This window comes from Mugil cephalus, chromosome 22 (genome assembly GCF_022458985.1).
Source record: "Mugil cephalus isolate CIBA_MC_2020 chromosome 22, CIBA_Mcephalus_1.1, whole genome shotgun sequence".
Lineage (NCBI taxonomy): Eukaryota > Metazoa > Chordata > Actinopteri > Mugiliformes > Mugilidae > Mugil > Mugil cephalus.
Genome location: NC_061791.1, coordinates 3,903,349 through 3,921,052, shown reverse-complemented (window position 1 = coordinate 3,921,052; position 17,704 = coordinate 3,903,349). Strand labels below are relative to the sequence as shown.

At 42.2% G+C, this 17,704-nt stretch overlaps 2 protein-coding genes across 2 annotated transcripts; one reads left to right on the top strand and one right to left on the bottom strand.

Moving 5' to 3' along the window:
* Positions 1–2,305: 2,305 nt before the first annotated feature.
* On the top strand, positions 2,306–4,538 carry pmch (pro-melanin-concentrating hormone). The gene is made up of 3 exons (XM_047575789.1): positions 2,306–2,631; positions 4,222–4,363; positions 4,445–4,538. The coding sequence occupies exons 1-3, from the start codon at positions 2,380–2,382 to the stop codon at positions 4,492–4,494; spliced, it is 444 nt and encodes a 147-aa protein (XP_047431745.1). The 5' UTR covers positions 2,306–2,379; the 3' UTR covers positions 4,495–4,538.
* An 85-nt stretch (positions 4,539–4,623) lies between these two features.
* LOC125000316 (PARP1 binding protein) lies at positions 4,624–17,698 on the bottom strand. The gene is made up of 11 exons (XM_047575787.1): positions 17,560–17,698; positions 17,113–17,295; positions 16,356–16,589; positions 16,142–16,246; positions 14,603–14,773; positions 14,356–14,510; positions 12,417–12,600; positions 12,150–12,331; positions 11,402–11,483; positions 6,996–7,185; positions 4,624–6,467 (listed from the first exon to the last, which is right to left on the bottom strand). Exons 2-11 carry the CDS (start codon positions 17,260–17,262, stop codon positions 6,142–6,144), a joined length of 1,779 nt encoding a protein of 592 aa, XP_047431743.1. The 5' UTR covers positions 17,263–17,295; positions 17,560–17,698; the 3' UTR covers positions 4,624–6,141.
* Between the last annotated feature and the right edge of the window lie 6 nt (positions 17,699–17,704).

The window sequence follows — 17,704 nt, the reverse complement described above, 5'->3', positions numbered from 1 at the left end:
CCTTCAGTAGAAGTCCTCGCCCTCCAACAATAATACTTACAAAATAAAGGCTGACCGCTCCAAGTAAAATCACTTCAGCTGAGTTCAATAGCTATTATTCATGTCCTGGTTCTCCATCCCCTGCGCTACAGCTCCTGTGATGTTAATAAGGTAAGCCTTTGAGCCAAGGAGAAGCCTACGAGGAGCTATGTCAACATTTTTGCTTGCCTCCGCCTTTAATCATCAGCTGTTGGTAGGCACCTCTGGGAGGGCGCTAGCCGATCAAACGGCCCGAAGGCGTGATCAAAAAGCTGTGGCATATTAAATTCTCCTTTAAAAAAAGAAAGGAAAAAAAACAGCTTGCCATGTTGCTTATTTGCTGAGACAGATGAGAAGATGAACACCACATGTCTGATTAGTAGATTCGAAGCTACCGACGGCAGCCGGTTAGCTTAGCTTAGCGCTAGCAGCAGGAACGACATCTGGTTTCTCCGTACAATAACAAACTCCAAGGACCAAGTGTCTCCAAATGCTGTAATTAATTATAAATTTAGGAAACGCAGGCACATTGAACATGTTAGCATGCTAGCAGCTCTGGAAAGCTGCATTCGCACCAGGAACAACAAAAGCACAAAACAGCCGCAATCATTTCGTCTTTTTATCCGGTTAACCTTCTGAGACCTGAGCTTTTGTTTGCCATGCATTTGTAATTTCTCCATTTCTCTGTATTTGGGATTAGTAGGACCTAAGAACTATAAAAACTAAGCTTTAAACAGGAAGTAGTGTTCGGACACAGGGATTATTTTACTCAAAATTATAATAAAGTCACCAATAAGTAACAAAATATGTTGATTTTCATGTCTGAACATTGCTGTACAAAAGTTAGCGACGTTATAGCGCGTTACTATTGATAGAATTTGCCTGTAATATCACACTAGAAAAGTTAAAAGGCATAAATTAATTAGTTTAAACTGTAAAATATGATGAGATTTTGTGCTTCGTCCACTTTTGTCCCGCGATCGGCTGCAGAATGAATCATCATGTTTTTTACACCGACTAGCATAAAAGTTTAAATGAAGCAGAATAAGAAGCTGCCACAAACCTAAACCTTAATGTGAAGGGGAGGTTAAAAGTAAACTGGGGAAACAAATGCATTTGATTGGTTGATGCATTTCTCTTTGTATTAATGGCTTCCATTGAAAATGGCTCGTAGCTTGTTGCTCTTTGCTAGTGCGAACAGAACATAAGGCCAGAAATGCCCACAAATGTTCTGCAGTGGAAAGTTGGTCTGGAGTATCTCCACTGATTATGATCAGGAAAATATCTTCACGATCAGCTGTACTTTGCATTCTGGCAGGACTTTAATCGGGGTACACTAGGTTAGTAGTAGAAGGAACAATGGTGTCAGGTTAGAGTCGCTATGATCAGTCCTCTGGGTGCCGTGAGTGTATGGACCAAACCAATCCGTCGAAAAAACTGTCGAAGTATTGCAGCTTGCACCTAAAAGTTACATCAGCAGACAACTCAGTGTGAAGAACCATTGTGCAAACATGACTAACAAAAACACAAAATGGATTTATGAAGCCTTATGTTGATATTTTGTTGAGTCTGTGCTCACAAGAATCACGAAACTCAAGAGTTGGGACTGTAACACATCAATTTGTAGTTACGCCCCTGGCCCTCGAGCCAGGTTGAAACAATAGGTGCAGAAAAGATGAGTTTGTTAGCTGCATGCAGAGCCATGCTAACTATTCCTCCCTGTTTCCAGTCTTTATGCTAAGCTAAGCTAATGGGTGATGGGTATTTTTGCACATCGTCTCGTTTTCTCCCACTTATTAATCCAGCTTTTCTGAGTCATTGCCATTTTGTGCAGTGGTGTGTCATCACCGATGCCAACAGATAGTTTTTCATAGATCTTTGTCAGAGAGTAAATGAAATGTCCACTCATTGAGCTTTTTTTCTTAGCCACATTCTATCTGTGTTTTATCACCTGCTGGGTTAATTTCAGCATGTGGAGCTGTAAAGGAAAAGATCCACAATAACTTCCTGCCCTTCCCGACCTCATGTGAGCCCTCTTGACCCCTCTCTCCCATTTGAATTCATCTCCTCTCCAAACAGACTAAATACAGCTTTTCATCCCCGTCCTTCTTATTAAAGGAATTAAGCCACATTTGCTCCGACCTTTAAACTTCCTGTCACTCTCCTGGCCTTTGAGATTGATGCATCCCTGCAGGAGACGTGATGACTTTCTTACATTCAGCATTTTAAAAATTGAGAACAAAATGCCACTCTGCACCGATGCATGTACATGTATATAAAGCAGCTGAGAGCGCAGCCTCGACAGTCGTCAGCTCAGGGAAGATCAGAGCAAAGTCCTGAGAACTGAATACTGCAGCGACCATGATGTCCGTCCACTCCGTCCTCTTCGCTCTGGTGCTGTTCTCCGAGCTGAGCAGCCGCTGCGTCACCACGGCCATGCCTGCGAGCAAAGTGGACGATGGGGCGACGGAGCAAGAAGGCCTGGCTTCGATGCTGGGCGAAGACGAGCCCATGACGGACCCAGCCCTGGGTTCTGCAGTGTACCGGCGGAACATCGTGCTGGACGGCAACGCCAGGGATGAAGACGGGAGCCCTAAAATCATCGTCATCTCAGTAAGTTTTGCGATACTAGCCTTATTTATAGGGAAATAAACCAATTATTCATGGTGAGAAAGCGATTATTAGACGTATTTCCTTCCCACTATTAATCATTTACTAATGAGGATACTAGAGATAGATAACATGAGATTTATACATAGTAAAATCCACAGTGAAATGTATTGTTGTACCTGCAGCCAGTAGTAAAAATAATAAGTAATACAACACACAAAATAAAAAAAAAAAACATGGATGTATGGCTAGGAAAATCAAATCAAATCAAATATAAACTGTGAACTTGGATCGTAAACTTGTGCACAAATGAATTTACAATATTTTAAAGCAGCTGTGTGAATAAAGTCGTATTTAAGGCTCAGAGTTGAGCAGACAGTTGGCGTGGGGATAAAAACTCTTCTTCAGCCTCTCAGTCTTTGTCCTCAGACGGCCTGATTGCTGTAGGGAGAGGAGAGATCTGGCCCTTACAATATGTGGCACAGGTCATCGACATAAAGAAAAAAAAATGTCACTTTTAGTTGCATTTACCAGTGCTAATATTTTACTTTTTTTAAGCTAGCAGGTGAACACAGCAGATTAACAGAGTTCAATTCACAGCATTGGAAAAAAAGACATTGAAAATACCTGCATTACTACATTTCCCATCATGCAACTGCTGCACCAGATCCTACCTGAGCATCCTACCGACGATTTTGTTAATTCTTTCCTTTAAACGCTTTAAATAAGCATCACAAGGCTAAATATCCTTGAACATAATGAGAAATTCAAACAGTGAGAAGAAAATAAACCACAAAAGGTAGGAAAACATGTCATTTAGGTGAAGGAACGTTTTTGCATTGTTAATTAATTGTTAAATAATAAAAAATAATAATAATCTGAATTTTCCAGCAATTATGAGGATTTGAGTTGAATAAAATAATCTCTCTGCAGTCATTCAACTTAATACTACCCTGCCAATGGCAGTCACGCATCATATCCACTCAGTGAATGAGATTTATGTCTATAAACAACCGCAAGCTAACCATAGTTCAACAACAAAGAGCACATTATCTCCATCCTGCGACTGAACACTTGACCCCTTTCAATTTGGCCACCGTCCTCGTGTCTACTGTTAAGTCAATATTTCATACACATCTATAAAAATATTTTACAGCAGCGTTGGAAAACCGGGAAATACTATTATCCGAAAAGGTCAAATGATCGCGAGCCCATAAAGATTTATTGAAATCACAGTGGGAAGAATGATGATATATGGGATCGCCCTCAAACGTTTGGCGGCGACAAGTAAAGAGTTTATCTGACGACTGCGTCCCTTGTGGGCCGTGAACGTAGTGGTTATCTCTGTGGTAATGGGGAACAGGCAGCCATGATGGAGCGCAGCGGCAGAACAAAACGGGCCACTGTGATATAATAAAAATATGGGGAACGCATTTCTTCCATTTGGGGTTTCTGGGGCCTGGATCGACTTGTAAAAGCAGACCCCAGCACCTGCGCTACGAGGGGAATCTTTTAAAGGCGACTGAGCATCCAGAGTTCACGTCACACGTTATCTGCGCGGACTTTAACGTGTCGCATGTATTCACGTTTCAGGACATGAGGCTGAAAGGGCACGGTGTCCGCGGGCTGAACCCAGGCTTCACCCGGAGCCTTCCTCTGCTCGCAGACCAAAGCCTGAGCCACACTCCCGCCCTGAGCAGCTTGAAAATAGAGCGCAGAAACACAGACCTCGACAGTACGTATCTGGAAAACTGTCTAATTTCTTTTGCATTTTTGTACGAACTAACGCTTTGTACCGTTTCCTTTCTTCCCCTAGTGCTGCGTTGTATGATAGGAAGGGTGTACCGACCCTGCTGGGAAGTATAAGCATCTCCCCTGAGTCGCCACCGGACCACGAATGTGCTGTAAAATTAAATAAATAAATAAATTAAATCTTTCTTGTGTGTTCAATTAAAATGCATTTCCTCGTAGAAAAAAAAGGAGCAGACAAATCTGTGAAACAAAATAAAAGTTTAATAAAAACAAGAGTTGACTCTGTGGTGATTGAATACAACTGGCCACAGGCCTTTAAGATTATAAATGATAAAGTGCAATGATCAACACCAAACTCACATATATTACAGCAGATTACAGCCACCCACAATCTCACAAACATCGTCTAAAGGGGAACTACGCTAGGTGGGCACCTAACAGTTTACATTAAGGAAAAATGCAAAATATTTGTAAACAAAATTGATTAAAATGAAGTAAAATTAACAGTTTTGGAAGAGACTTCGATAGCAAAACATGTACCACTTGTGTACGAACGAACCAACATGAACAAGGTGATTAGCTTAGCATAAATCAACACAATTAGCTCTGCTTAAAAAGTACTTTAAAAGTATTTCTAAAACTCACTAATTAACACATTCCACTATGGTTGTTGGTAGCAGCTGGTTAAACATTTCTGTCTTTACGTGCCATTTCGTAGCACTAGCATCTATTAGCATACATGCAGACGTGCATTTGTTAAAAGTCACAATTGAAATGTTTCTTGGTTGTTTCCTTTGTGTAAAAAAGAAAAAAGAAATCTGTGACCTAAATATTAAGCTATTGCTATGAGCTAGTTAGCCATTTCTCCTTACTTTTGGTATACAGACCTGTCTACGCTAACTATGTGCTAGCATTAGCTGCATATTAGTATTCATCCTGACAAAAGCTTAAATGTTAGTCAAAAACATCTCAAAGTCACTTAAATCAAGATATAAGATTTGGTTGTTTCATTTGGACAAAATTGATCTGAAAGCAAAATATGAAGCTACAGCTAACAGCTAGTTAGCAGTTTTTATCCCCCGCTTCTGGTATTTACACTAATCTAACCGAAATATCTGCTAGCGCTGCCTGCATATGAGCAAACGAGATGTTAAAATAACCAAATCTCCCCAACGTTTGCAGTTTGTCAATTAAAATGTTATGTCTTAGCTGTTTCATTTGTATAAAAACTAAAATTTGATGCTTTTGCTAGAAGGTGATTAGCCTTTTCATTTGATCTTTAAGCTAATTTAAGCCAGTTGTCTGCTAGTACTTTCCACCTACAAACAAGCTTGTGACAAAAAGCACTAATTAATATATCATATTTTGACTTGTATGCTAAAGCTATTGCTAGCAGCTGGTTAGCCGCTTCCATCTTCTTCTGGTCTTCATGAAAATCTAAGCTAAACACCCACTAGCTCTAGTGACACAGAGATTCCTTACAAAAGAGTAAGAAATATTTCCAATGTATCTACAGAGCACGTATTAAAAGAATATATAGGTTTTTATTTCATTAAAACTCAGCTACAATATAAAACACAATGAATTCTGTCAAGAGGTTAACTGAGGTAAGAAACCATCATTAGTAGCAGCCCTGATTGAGACATAACTTCCCTTACAAGATTTGTCAGTGGGGGAAACTATTTGAACAACTTTCAGCTGCCTAATAACCACAATTATTCAAAGTTCATAATTAGTGCAGAAAAAAAAAAGAAAAAAAGATCAAACTCTGAAGAAGCTGGTTAGCTTTCCCTGTCCAGCAATCAGCTTCTTCTTACTCGAGGCCTTTGTGACATTCTTGCCAAGCACTTTGACGGACGCACGAGGGGCCTGTTTCTTCTCCGGAGGCTCATTCTCTGATCCGCCATGTTGGTCAGATTCCAGCTGCTTCCTCTTGTTACCTTTGCTCTGCGTCTGAATGCCAGTTTTCTTTCTATTACCCGGGCCAGCACCTCTGTTTTGGGCATTTCCACTCGTTTGCTTGAGAGCAGCAGGCCCCTGCTCTACCTCACTCTGCTCCTTGTTCGGACATCCAGAAGTAGACTTGGCTGCAAAGATTGAAACAAAGCAAAAGCAAGTGTGACAAGTTCCTAGAGGAAAAAAAAAAAAAAAAAGGAAAAAAATGTTGTGACGAAATTGCTGACGTTAGCTGCGAGTCGACGCAGGCTGTGTGTTTATTCTGCGAAGCTGAAATTCAACATTTGTCATGTAAACCTGATGGAGCGCGGCCTGAATTCCCACGGAACAAAATAGAGAAGAGGAAATGGGCAAAAAATCTGTGTGTGCTTTTTGGGTTTTTTACTACAGATGTGGGGGTGAGCAGCTTTTATAGAATGGGGATTCATTTAATGGCTGATGGTAAGCACCAAGTCCCAAGGCTGGGACTGGGAAAGGTTCAAGGCCGGAGCTGAGAAGGTGTGCCTGGGCCTCGGTCCAGCTGGGTGGCGTCAGAGGAAATAGAAGTCTACTCCAGCACAAAGAACGCAGCACGGCTTGTGTTGACATTTTGAGCTTTTCTCCACATGCAGCAGAGTACAAAATGTACCTGTAGTGTGTTGAAAGTGTTGAATCTGTACCTGTGGCTGCTGCCTTCACATCAGAGCTGCACTCTTCATCCAGGGCCGAGGTGATCTGGGGATTTTTGGGTGCTGGGTGCACGCAGGTAGGAACCTGGCTGGTGCTGGGGAAGTCCAGCACGCGGCTGAGTGGCAGCTCTTCCTCTTTGTACGTGCAGGCAAACTGGGATCGGATGACTCTCTCTCGGGGCTGGAAGAAACAGGAAACCGTCTTAAATGCACGGTGACATGTCCAGTGGGTAAAGTGGCAAAAGATGTTCTGGCTTTTAAAACTTGCCTTTACTTGGTGTTTTGAAGAAAAAAAAATCTAATTCTTAAATATCTACAGCTTAGCTAACCGAGATGTGAGGTTTTAATCAGCACCAAACACTAGGTTCAGTTGAAGTTATTGGGAATGTAGTTACTCGTTTTCATGAATATATGTTTTGGATAAATTAAAATGTGTTTAAACATCAGTACTAGGACAAAATCTTAACACTGGTCAACAATTGTGCTTAAATAATTGGATATCATTACAAAAACTATGAGAAGTCAGGGGATCACCAAAGCCATTAGCATTAGCATTAGCATAAAGTACAGTGAATCCATCCTAATGTAAATATTTCAAATAATAATAATAAATCAGAATCTAAGTTGATAAAAAAAAGTCTTTCCATTCATTAATTAACCCACATACCCTGATCAGCCATAACATTAAAACCAATAACATTGATCTACTACAAGTTCAATTAGCTGTAATTAGTCATTAACTATAACTATAATTAGTTGCTCATTGGTATAAGTTGCGTAGTTTTTCGTGTTCGTGCAGATTTTTTTACGGGTACATGGAGCCAGTTAGCTTAGCTTAGCTTAGCTTAGCTTAGCATAACACAGAAACTGGGCAAGAGAGATGGAGTTAAAAATGAGCCTTTGAAGCTGCCTAATGAACACCAATTATATGTTTTTTGGTGAGTGTGAACCCTGCTGGTTTCAGTTCAGCTTTGTAAGGCTGCAGACACCAAACATGACAGTTGTGTAAATGAGTGGGAACTTAATTAAGCTAGCATTTGCACTGCATTTCACCAAAGCTGCAGCATGAAAACGTCACAAGGCCCATGTCCTTTCTCTACTGTTTGGAGGCACAAGAGAGAGCTACAAAATATTACAGGAAATAACGTCATGCCCGACCGGTTGTATGTTGCAGTGATTTTTTGTCTGTTTATATCAATTACAGACCAGCTAGTGACTCCAGTGATGTAATTAATAAGGGTTGATGAATCATAAATTAGCCCAATGTCGCGCCAAGTCAAACCATTTTCTTCTGTCGTATCACTGTTACACGATGGCAGCGCAGCAACTCATTAAAAACCCTTTCTGAGTTCTAACAAAGTGAATGATATTGAAGACTGCAATCCAGGCCCCGGAGCGCACGCAGATCCACAGCTTTTCATCCACTGTTTGATCCACGCCTGGTTGGGATTATCACAATCCAAGGATTTCACCCTTCAGGCCAGTGGGCCACAGTAGGGAGGAGAAATGAGGGGTGGGGGGTGGGGGGGGGAGAAAAAAAAAAATACAGCGAGCAAAGCTGGGTGGGTCCGCAAAGCACAAAGGGATCAAAGCCTTCAAAAGAACTTCTTAAAAGAGCACCTAAAACAACAGTAACCCCGAGACCGAGGCACACTTCAATAATGGAGCTAAAAAAGAACGAACGCTGCCCCTGGTTTGCATGCTAATAAAACATATCAGAGACGCCCGTGAAGCAATGGGAGGGAGCGGAAGAGTGAACACGGCCAAACCACGGCCGACGTACAACGTCTAATCCAATTACAACGGGTGGCACCGTGGGGTCAGACGGGCCTGTGACGACGGGAAGGTCCTCAAATAACCCGCGTACACTTCCTGACCCCACGCTGGAGACACCTGACCGAGGCACCGCCGATAGGACTTCCAGAAGCAGGTGCAAGCCATTTCTGCAGCTCTGTGTTTTGACTCTCGTACGCAGGTGATAGAAGAGACAACGACTAACAGGTGCACCATTACCACGGTTGATACGATCACCCCCGAAAACACCACGCACACGTAGCCGTATTAAACGTGTAATCAAACGCAGCTTTCCCTAAACGCCATTACTCATATCAAAAGAAAAGCAACAGCAGAAGTTTTCCCCCCTCCATGTTTTGATCATCTGTGGCTCAGAGGGAAAGACCTGGAAAGGCCCCAAAACCAGGACTAAATCTGTCCATCTCTGTGCGCGCCCGTTGACGTCAGCGCATGATGAAACCGCTGGAGAAGCCGGATAAAGTCATTTAGCAGACAACAGGAAACAATAACCTTTCAAGTTTCCCTTGCTAGTCGAGTTACGCGACTGATATGGCATCTTCAAAGTGAAATTGATGCAGAAAGCTTCCGCCCGCCGAGTTCAGGAAGCGGTGAGCTGCCCAGGGACCATTACGGCGCACTCACACAGGAAGGCGGCCAGAATGTGGGGAGCTAAAATGACATCTGCTAGCGCAATCAAATAAAGGAGCCATTTCACAAAATGTGTTTAGCATACATGTTCTCAAAAGGGGGGTTCACACAGCTGATCGGCAGCTTTGTGTTAGACCTAGGTTAAGATCTAAACCTGGCCTTTTGTTGTTTTTGTGACTCATCGGTTGTGGAGGGCATGCAGCGAAACATGTGGTAACTAATCCTGCAAAATTAACTCGAATAAACAGCAATATGAAGATTGATATATCTGGATTATTTTAATTCTTGTGTCATTTATTTACCGTATATCATCATTAAACCAATTATGGACAGTATATAAAGGGAAAAACATGTCGAAATATTTAATCCCAGACTTAATGGTAGTAGTGGCCAAAGATCAAGTAGACCTAAAGAATAGCTACATTAAGGGTGGGAAAAAAATATCGCAATACTTTTTCTTCCGATACAATATTGATTTTGCATGTCATAATTTCGATTTTAAAAGAAAGAAGAAAGTTTTTCTCATCACCATTTTTTTCTGTACAAGTGCAATAAATTGGAAATGGATTATTTTTTTTATTATATTGTTTTTTGGCTCAATTTTTCCAATGAATTATCACTGTCATCTGATGTATATATACACGATGTGTATTTTAAGCTGCATTTACAATTTCTCAGTGAACTATGTAGAATGTTGCAATATATCGCAATAATGTATCGTATCATGACTCAAGTATCGTGATACGTATCGTATCCTTGCCTGTACCCACCCCCTAATTTACCATTTTGACAATCAACAAATGATCAAAAATTGTTTAAAAGATAAAATGCCAAGAATTTCATAGTTAAATGTTCTTAAATATGATAATTTACTACTTTCTGTTGGTTTTACATGAAAATTTGGGCAAAACGAGATGCTGCAAAATAGTGTGATGGTCATATTTAGTTGTTGGCTGATGCTGTTTATACCAATCAATGATAATTTTTATCAACTATCCTCCTGAGACCATGTGTCCTCATATGGGGACATTAAGTTTTAGGTTTTATTGCACCTTATTCTACTTCATTTAAAACCATTGTCCTCGTTAGTGGACGCTTCAGTCTGCCATCTAGTGGCAGCAAAAGGTCAATACACTAGTTAGTAAAAACTATCAAAGATCACAGGACAAATGTTGCCCCCATCAAATTATACGGTTAAAAGCTTATTAATGTTTCTAGTGTGATACAACCTGGAAATTTAACAAATTTTATCAATAGCAATGAGCTACAACATTGCTAATTAGCAAGTACTTGTTTGAGGACGTTGGGACTTGATGGCTTGCAATTCTGGTTCTGCTCAGTCATGTTCAGGTATTAAAATAAACAGTTTTGTATTTTATCACACATTGGTGACTTTATTATAATATAAATAATGAAATAATCCCAGTGTCCACATATGAGGACATTGTTTTTTTTCAAAAACTACTACTTCCTGTTGGAAGATGAAGCTTAGTTTTTATAATTCTTAGGTCCTACTGATCCCAAATACCTTGGAGAAATTAAAAAATGCATAATGATTGCAAAGAAAATATAAGTCAAACTGACCCCAGAAAACATCCCAGTGAAAACAGAAGAGTAAGGAAGGAGATATCGATATCAGACATAAAGTACGTTACATCGTGCACTCTAAGCAAACATGTTAAGTCATCATGAGGATTGGTTAAAGGTTTAAATCCCCCACAAATAATTCATTTTACGCCGTGGATTCACTGAGAGCTAAAACACAGCTGTGCAAACGGCAACGGTGGAAGTCGGTTAAGATGTGAGCTTCAGCTAAGCAAATAAATAATATAATACCAGGGAGAAATTGCAGGATGTAAAGACATTATTTTCAGTGTTTGCACATCTGATTTAATTTGAAGTAACTGATGGTTTGGATTTGGGGGGGGCTCTTGGACGAAGGGGGCCCACGTTACCTTGGGTTTGAGCAGGTCTAGTCGGCTCTGGACTCGGTTCTTGAGGGGTTCTGGAGAACATCCAGCAGACACTTCGGGGGATCTGGGTAGAGGAGGAGGAGGAGGAGGAGGAGGAGGAGGTGGTACATAAATTAGGAAAGCTAGGAGGTGACGTGGTCAAACTAAATCAGCTGTTTCGTTAAACGCTGTCAAAGGTTCAACATGGAAAAGATGTTTTCACTAGAATCAACCACCCAGTTTCATGCACCTTCAACGTGCTGCAGCGCCCTCAAGTTCAACCACCGGCTATTATTTTATATATATTATTTTTATTTCAGATTTTGGCCCGGAGAAATTGTTCCACTGTGATGTGGGAGGATTTTCCTCGATACGATTTCAGCAGAGACTTGTAGAGTCCCATGTTGGCCTAATCGCTGCTTCAGGGGTTTTCCCACTCTTAGTGAAATCTAACTCAAACTCTCTAATGTGATGACTTTTTCACATCTTAGATTTTCACTCTTTTGACGAGCATTTCTTAGATCTGGAAGCACTGCACGCTTGTTTACGGTCCTGCAGTACCTCTGCAGACCCCCTAGGGGCCACGGACCCAATGTTGAAGACCTACACTGTTCACCGAGACATTTTAAATGCAGCTTAAAATACATGTTGTATATATTTACATCAGATGAGTTGATTCAAAAAACAATATTAACCTAAATGATCCATTTCCAATTTATTGCACACATCGATACCCCTACTAGTGACCAACCTGAACAACGTAAGGACGCTGGTCCCCTCGTCTCCATTGAGGACGGGCTGGTCCTCGGACAGCAGGTCTGCCTTGTTGGGACACGGCGGAGTCAGGGCCTCTTCATCCAGCAGCGCCATCAGCACCTTCACCGTGTCCCGACCCCCAAACGCGGTGGCGTGATTGACGGCGTGAACCTTTGGCTGCAGAGGAAGACGACTTCAATCAGAGCTTGAACACTTAAGACTTTCTCAAGGGGCCCAAACTAGGAGGTCGGTTACACTTTACCCTGGCGGGGCTTATCCCCGTCCCGCTCGCATTAGCCGTCTGCTTCTGGATCTGGTGTAGCTGGCAGATCCTTTCCTTCAGCTCCTTCGTCGTCTCTTCGGCTGCAGCGTACACCGGATCTCCACTGCCGCGTCCCTTCACCAGCACCGCTCTGATGGCCGTCACCAGCCTGGCTCCACATACGCTAACAAGTCAACATAATTGCGGTTACTAACAGAGGCTGCTCGAGCTGTATTGTGCTATAAGTTTAGACAAAAAAAAGGTTGGGGGGTGTCTGCATTTGTTTTGGAAAGGAGCAGACTCTCCTACAGGTTTTCATCTGGATGGAATTAATGGTGTTCAGGGGTTCAGCCAATATTTGCCAACATGAATAACTCTCTCCTAAAACTGAAAACCCAGAAAAGCCAGGGCCTTAGCCTGAAGTTCTTCAAGAGATATACGGCAGCTTCACTTTCAATTAGTTCGAGGCCGGCTTTAAGGCCTCGCCGTAATTGTTTCAGCGCTAACGTCCAGTTGAGCTTTATTTCAGCGTAACGCGGCTCTGCCAATCTTAACAGTTGTGAATCGGAAAGTATGCTCCAAAATCCACGTTAAAGTCACCCTGGGCTCTGTCACCGCACTCACCGATGCACCGAGAGCGTTTAGTTTATGGTTGGGGGGGGGACTTTTGTCGATGTTAAATAGTCGTTTTCTAACAGTCAAGTGCACTAAAGGCAGAAAAGATTGCGGTAAGGTGGAGGGACGGCGGTCCAACCCTGACCCAGCTCCGATGTGAACGAGCGGGGCTCAGTAACAGAATCACTTGGGAAAACAGATGTTCGCTGAACAAGGGGCCCTGAACTCGCCACAGAAGGTGTTTGTATGAGGAAATACAGTACTCCGCTGAGAGCGCAAAGGCACTGCCTGTTGAAAGACACATGTTGGCCGAGTTCATCAGTGTCTCATCAGACGGGAGCTCTCTCATCAGCCCGAGAGAACCGAAAACCCTCAGAAGAGCAGCGAGAGTTGAACAAACGACTGCACAAACATCACAATGTGTTGTTACGGCCCGAGCCGAGCCGGGGCTAACGTCGCTACAAAGGGGCGCCTTCAACAGCTCCACCTCAAAGCCGCCATGATTGAACGGCCAAATCATTTCTGATTACCAGTTTTTTTGTTGTGGTGCCAGAGGCTTTCACATCCAAAATAATCTGTAATGGTATGGAGAATGATCTGCGCAGGGTTTGATGATAGTTCATCAAAGAGAATCCAACGAGGGAACAAGTTATTTAACAAAGACGGGCTTTGATGTAGCAGAGATGAACATGCTTTAGCAATCCAAATGTTATCATTGGGAGCTTAGATGGGAGTCATTACAGGGATTTGGAGGAGATCAGCTGCAGTGGGACAGGTGGATTTTATGATCACAGGTGTAGTTTAAGAGCCGGACTGATACAGCGGGATCAAACTGAGCAGCGTGAAGAGAACCGATCATAAATCATAAATCAGATGCTCAGCTTCTGTTTGAATATCTGCACCCCACTTTCATCACTCTTCTAGAAATCATAAAAATGAGTCAAAACATCGGTGGATTTTTTATTACACAACAGCTCTTTTTCTCATGTCCTCAGAAAGCTCTTTTGTCCTTACCCAAACATGTGTTGTGAAGATCAGACTGAGACAAATCCCTTATTTTTAACTAAAATAGGACACTTGAAACACTGAACCTGAAGACCTAGAGGTGCACTCACTTCTGCAGCTAACAGCTTTGTATTATTGGGTCATTTTCCATGCATAAGCTTAAAGGTTTTATTTTAGCATATATGGTGCATTGAATCAATCAGTTCTTCCTTTGCTTGCGTATCTGCACAACATCTATTCTCACTCCCAACAATTGAGGCAGAACCTCAAACTCAACAGTAAAACAAAGAGCGAGCCTGGATTAGGCTGGAATATGTACCTTGGGTCCGGAATCTCGCCCAGTATTTCTTCCAGGTTGTCTAGAAACTGGACAAAGTCCGACAGGCCTTTGACATGTTTCCTGAGTGGGTCAGACTCGGCCGGAGCGTAGCCCTTCCCTCCGAGCTGGATGGCCCTGACGAAGGACATCACAGCCTGCAAACAGCACGAAAAGCTCTAAACGTTGCGCCCTAAAGGTTTGCTAGAATATCAAAGTCAACGTGGGTGGACGAGCGGACGTCTCTTACCAAGAGGAGCGAAGTGTTGCCATTGTGAGCGGCGTGCTTGATGTCAGTGAACGCCTCTCGGCCAAGAGCGCGGCTCGGGACGTCGAGGGTCAGCGCCAAGGCCATGTCGTTCTTGGAGTTTACCAGTAAATTCAGGTATGAGCAGAAAACCCTTCTTATCGCCACTTTAACCTTTTTACAAAGATTAGAAAACACATTATTAAATCATGTGATTGTCATTTGAAGTCTGGAGGTGGGGGATCAGTGCCACAATAATGCTTATTAGCTTAGCACAGGCTACAAAATATGGGAGGTTTCCTCTAAGGCAGGGTTGTCAAACTCATTTTCTTTCGGGGGCCACATTCAGCCCCAGTTTGATCTCGAGTGGCCGGACCAGTAAGACAACAGCATAATAACCTATAAGTAACCAAGACATCCATTTGTTTAAGCGCAAAGAAGAACAAGCTAATTAAAAGAATGTTTACATTTAAGTAGTTATCCTTCAAAAAAAGTGAAATTTCTTAGAAATTGGTGTAATTTGGGCTCATTACCATCTACTGGTCAGTTCTGGGTCTCAGTTCTCATGTCCTGTCCACTTCTCTGACTAAGTTCTCATTGAAAAATTGCAATCTTTAGGTTATTTTCGCACTTTGCAAGTCCATGCTAAGGGCCTGATTTGACCCTCTGGTGGGCAGCTTTTGGCCCGCGGGCTTTATGTTTGTGTGATGTGCACGAAAAGCACAGTGTAATAACAATTAACTGTATTATGAATTATGAATATGTGATGGGTTAATTCTCCATACTGCATATTGACAAAGTTTTAAAGTGTTTTAACGTAGATATTTTTCAGGCAAGGGATGAATATTTTATTAAATTTAACTAACTTTAAAAGAGTCGGCCCCAGCTACCCTTAAAAATAATTTTTTATTGTTTTCTTTCCCTTTTTTAAACCTATGTTGAGAATATTTTGTATCTCTCCAGCTAGAAATTAGCTTAATTAACTGAAGCAGCTCTATTTACTGACACCTTCTACGCAATAAACTAATAAAGAAAAGTAAGTAAAGGGCATTTTCTTTACTTAAGCAAACATTTTGGCTCCGGTTGCTCTACTGCCCGAGTCAAACCACTAAAAACAGCAGCTGGCAGCGCGTGTTAACCTCTCCATAACAGGTAACGCAGCAGCAAGCCTTCTCTGGAACTCGTAAATTTACAAGTGACATAAGCGAGGAGGAAAGAGACGGTTACGGGAGCTCTTGTCCAGCCTCACGTCGTGTCACATTTTGAACATCTGCTTGGTAAGTGAATTCACATTGCGCTCTTAAATTGGAGTGATGTGATATAGAGTTCCTGTCAATAAGAGCACGATGGATTCCAGACAGAAACTGCATACGGCGAAGACTGGAAAAGTAAAAGCACGGATTACTGCCGGCAGGAGAAAAGCACATTTCATATTACTAAAACAACTTCATACGAGGCTAAAGGGCAGAACAGACACGGAGGGTTTCTTGTGGGAAATAGGTTGCACCTTTTATTAGAGCACAAACGCAGGGTCAGGACTACCTGTGAGCAGCGGGGTCTGCCTTTACCAGACGGTGTTGATAGGACCGACGTGTCTGGCAACTCTGGGAACTCCATGTTCCCAGATAAGAAGTCGAACAGCTGGGTCTTGGCAAAAGAAAAAAATAAATATTAGAGGGACAAACTTATTGGGGCTTATCTCTAACTCAGTAGCCAGTCTGATCATTCGTAATCAACATCATTAGTTGTTGCTCACCGGGCTCAAAGGCTCCTCTGGATCAGAGTCTAGTCTCAGCTGTTTGTACATGGTGAGGACATCAACCAGGTCCACGGTGTTGGAGCGTTTCAGGAAGCCCTCGTACGCCTCCCGGATGAGATCATAGTTCTCCAAGCGTGCAAAGTTGGCGGGTGGCAGGTGAAGTTTGTCTAACAATAAGTGCTTCCAGGCCATCAGGGCATCACTCAGAGCCACTTTGAAGTCTCCGCCGTGCTGTCACAGGAAGAGAGAAAACAGTGAAAGCAATTACTAACGGCCTGGAACCAATCAGCTCAAAGGCAGAGAGCCATCCAAAAATAAGCCGTGAGCGGTCTCAGCCGGAAATCTGTGGTAATGTCATCAGTTATAGACGTGATGACGGTCGGTCTGATGGTTCAATTGAACTATGTCATGATGATGATGATGATGATGTGAACTGGGCTCATACGGTCTCGCTTCTGGGCCTCTGATAACTGCTGCAGCAGATCGGAGAATACATTCAATCTCTTATTCCTCCTTCAATTCATTATTTTGCTATTATTTTTGCATCCCTTCGCGAAATAGAAACGGATCGGCTGATTGCGTGGTGCAGATCCCCGACACAGCGTTGCATTCATTATGACATATGCCGTTTCTTTGTGATCATAATTTTTGACCGGTTTTATGTTTGCTGTGAGGAAACTGCTGCTCATTGAGAGACAAAATATGAGCATTACAAACTGAATCGAAGAGAGGAATTTTGGGTAAAAAAATGTACCTGTTTGTTCACTTCTGCCATGGCCAGCTGCAGCACCATCAGCATGCCATCGGCTCCGTGAACGGTGGTCCTCTCAGACTGTAAAACCCTGTGACACTCTCTCCTGAAGGTCTTCACCACCAGCTTGAGATGGTCTCCAAACGCCTCCATTATGCCCCAAAAATGTACAGACTCCTGCAAAACCTGTTTAAAATATAGCAGATGTAAAATGTATTAAATTAAACATGTATTATGTTTATTTGCCTAAATAATGTCACTGCAGGAAGTCAAAAAGTACTTTACAAGACCAGCAGGCCTGTATATAAGCCTCAGTGGCAAACCTATTCAATAAATTCGCTATTCAATAAATTTTTCTCTAAAAATCCACCAGTGTATTCACATAAATAATAGTTTACCAGAGTTCGAACTAAAAAATAATTACAAGAATGTAATCTGGACGGTTCAAACCTCTAATATTGCTCCAGTCTTCCGAGGACACACGTCCACAACACAAACGATCTGTTTTGAAATTTTAAAAGCCGATGACGTTCACTGCCTTGTAGCCAATCACTTTGCAGCAAAATGCAGCGGGTCGCTCCGTTAAACAAATTAT

Coding starts and splice junctions, on each gene's coding strand:
- pmch (XM_047575789.1), top strand. CDS start 2,380: ATGATGTCCGTCCACTCCGTCCTCTTCGCTCTGGTGCTGTTCTCCGAG. Junction 2,632..4,221: donor CTAAAATCATCGTCATCTCA/GTAAGTTTTGCG, acceptor TTCACGTTTCAG/GACATGAGGCTGAAAGGGCA. Junction 4,364..4,444: donor CAGAAACACAGACCTCGACA/GTACGTATCTGG, acceptor TTCTTCCCCTAG/TGCTGCGTTGTATGATAGGA.
- LOC125000316 (XM_047575787.1), bottom strand. CDS start 17,262: ATGGAGGCGTTTGGAGACCATCTCAAGCTGGTGGTGAAGACCTTCAGG. Junction 14,774..16,141: donor GCAGACCCCGCTGCTCACAG/GTAGTCCTGACC, acceptor CTTTGTAAAAAG/GTTAAAGTGGCGATAAGAAG. Junction 11,484..12,149: donor AGCGTCCTTACGTTGTTCAG/GTTGGTCACTAG, acceptor TCCTCTACCCAG/ATCCCCCGAAGTGTCTGCTG.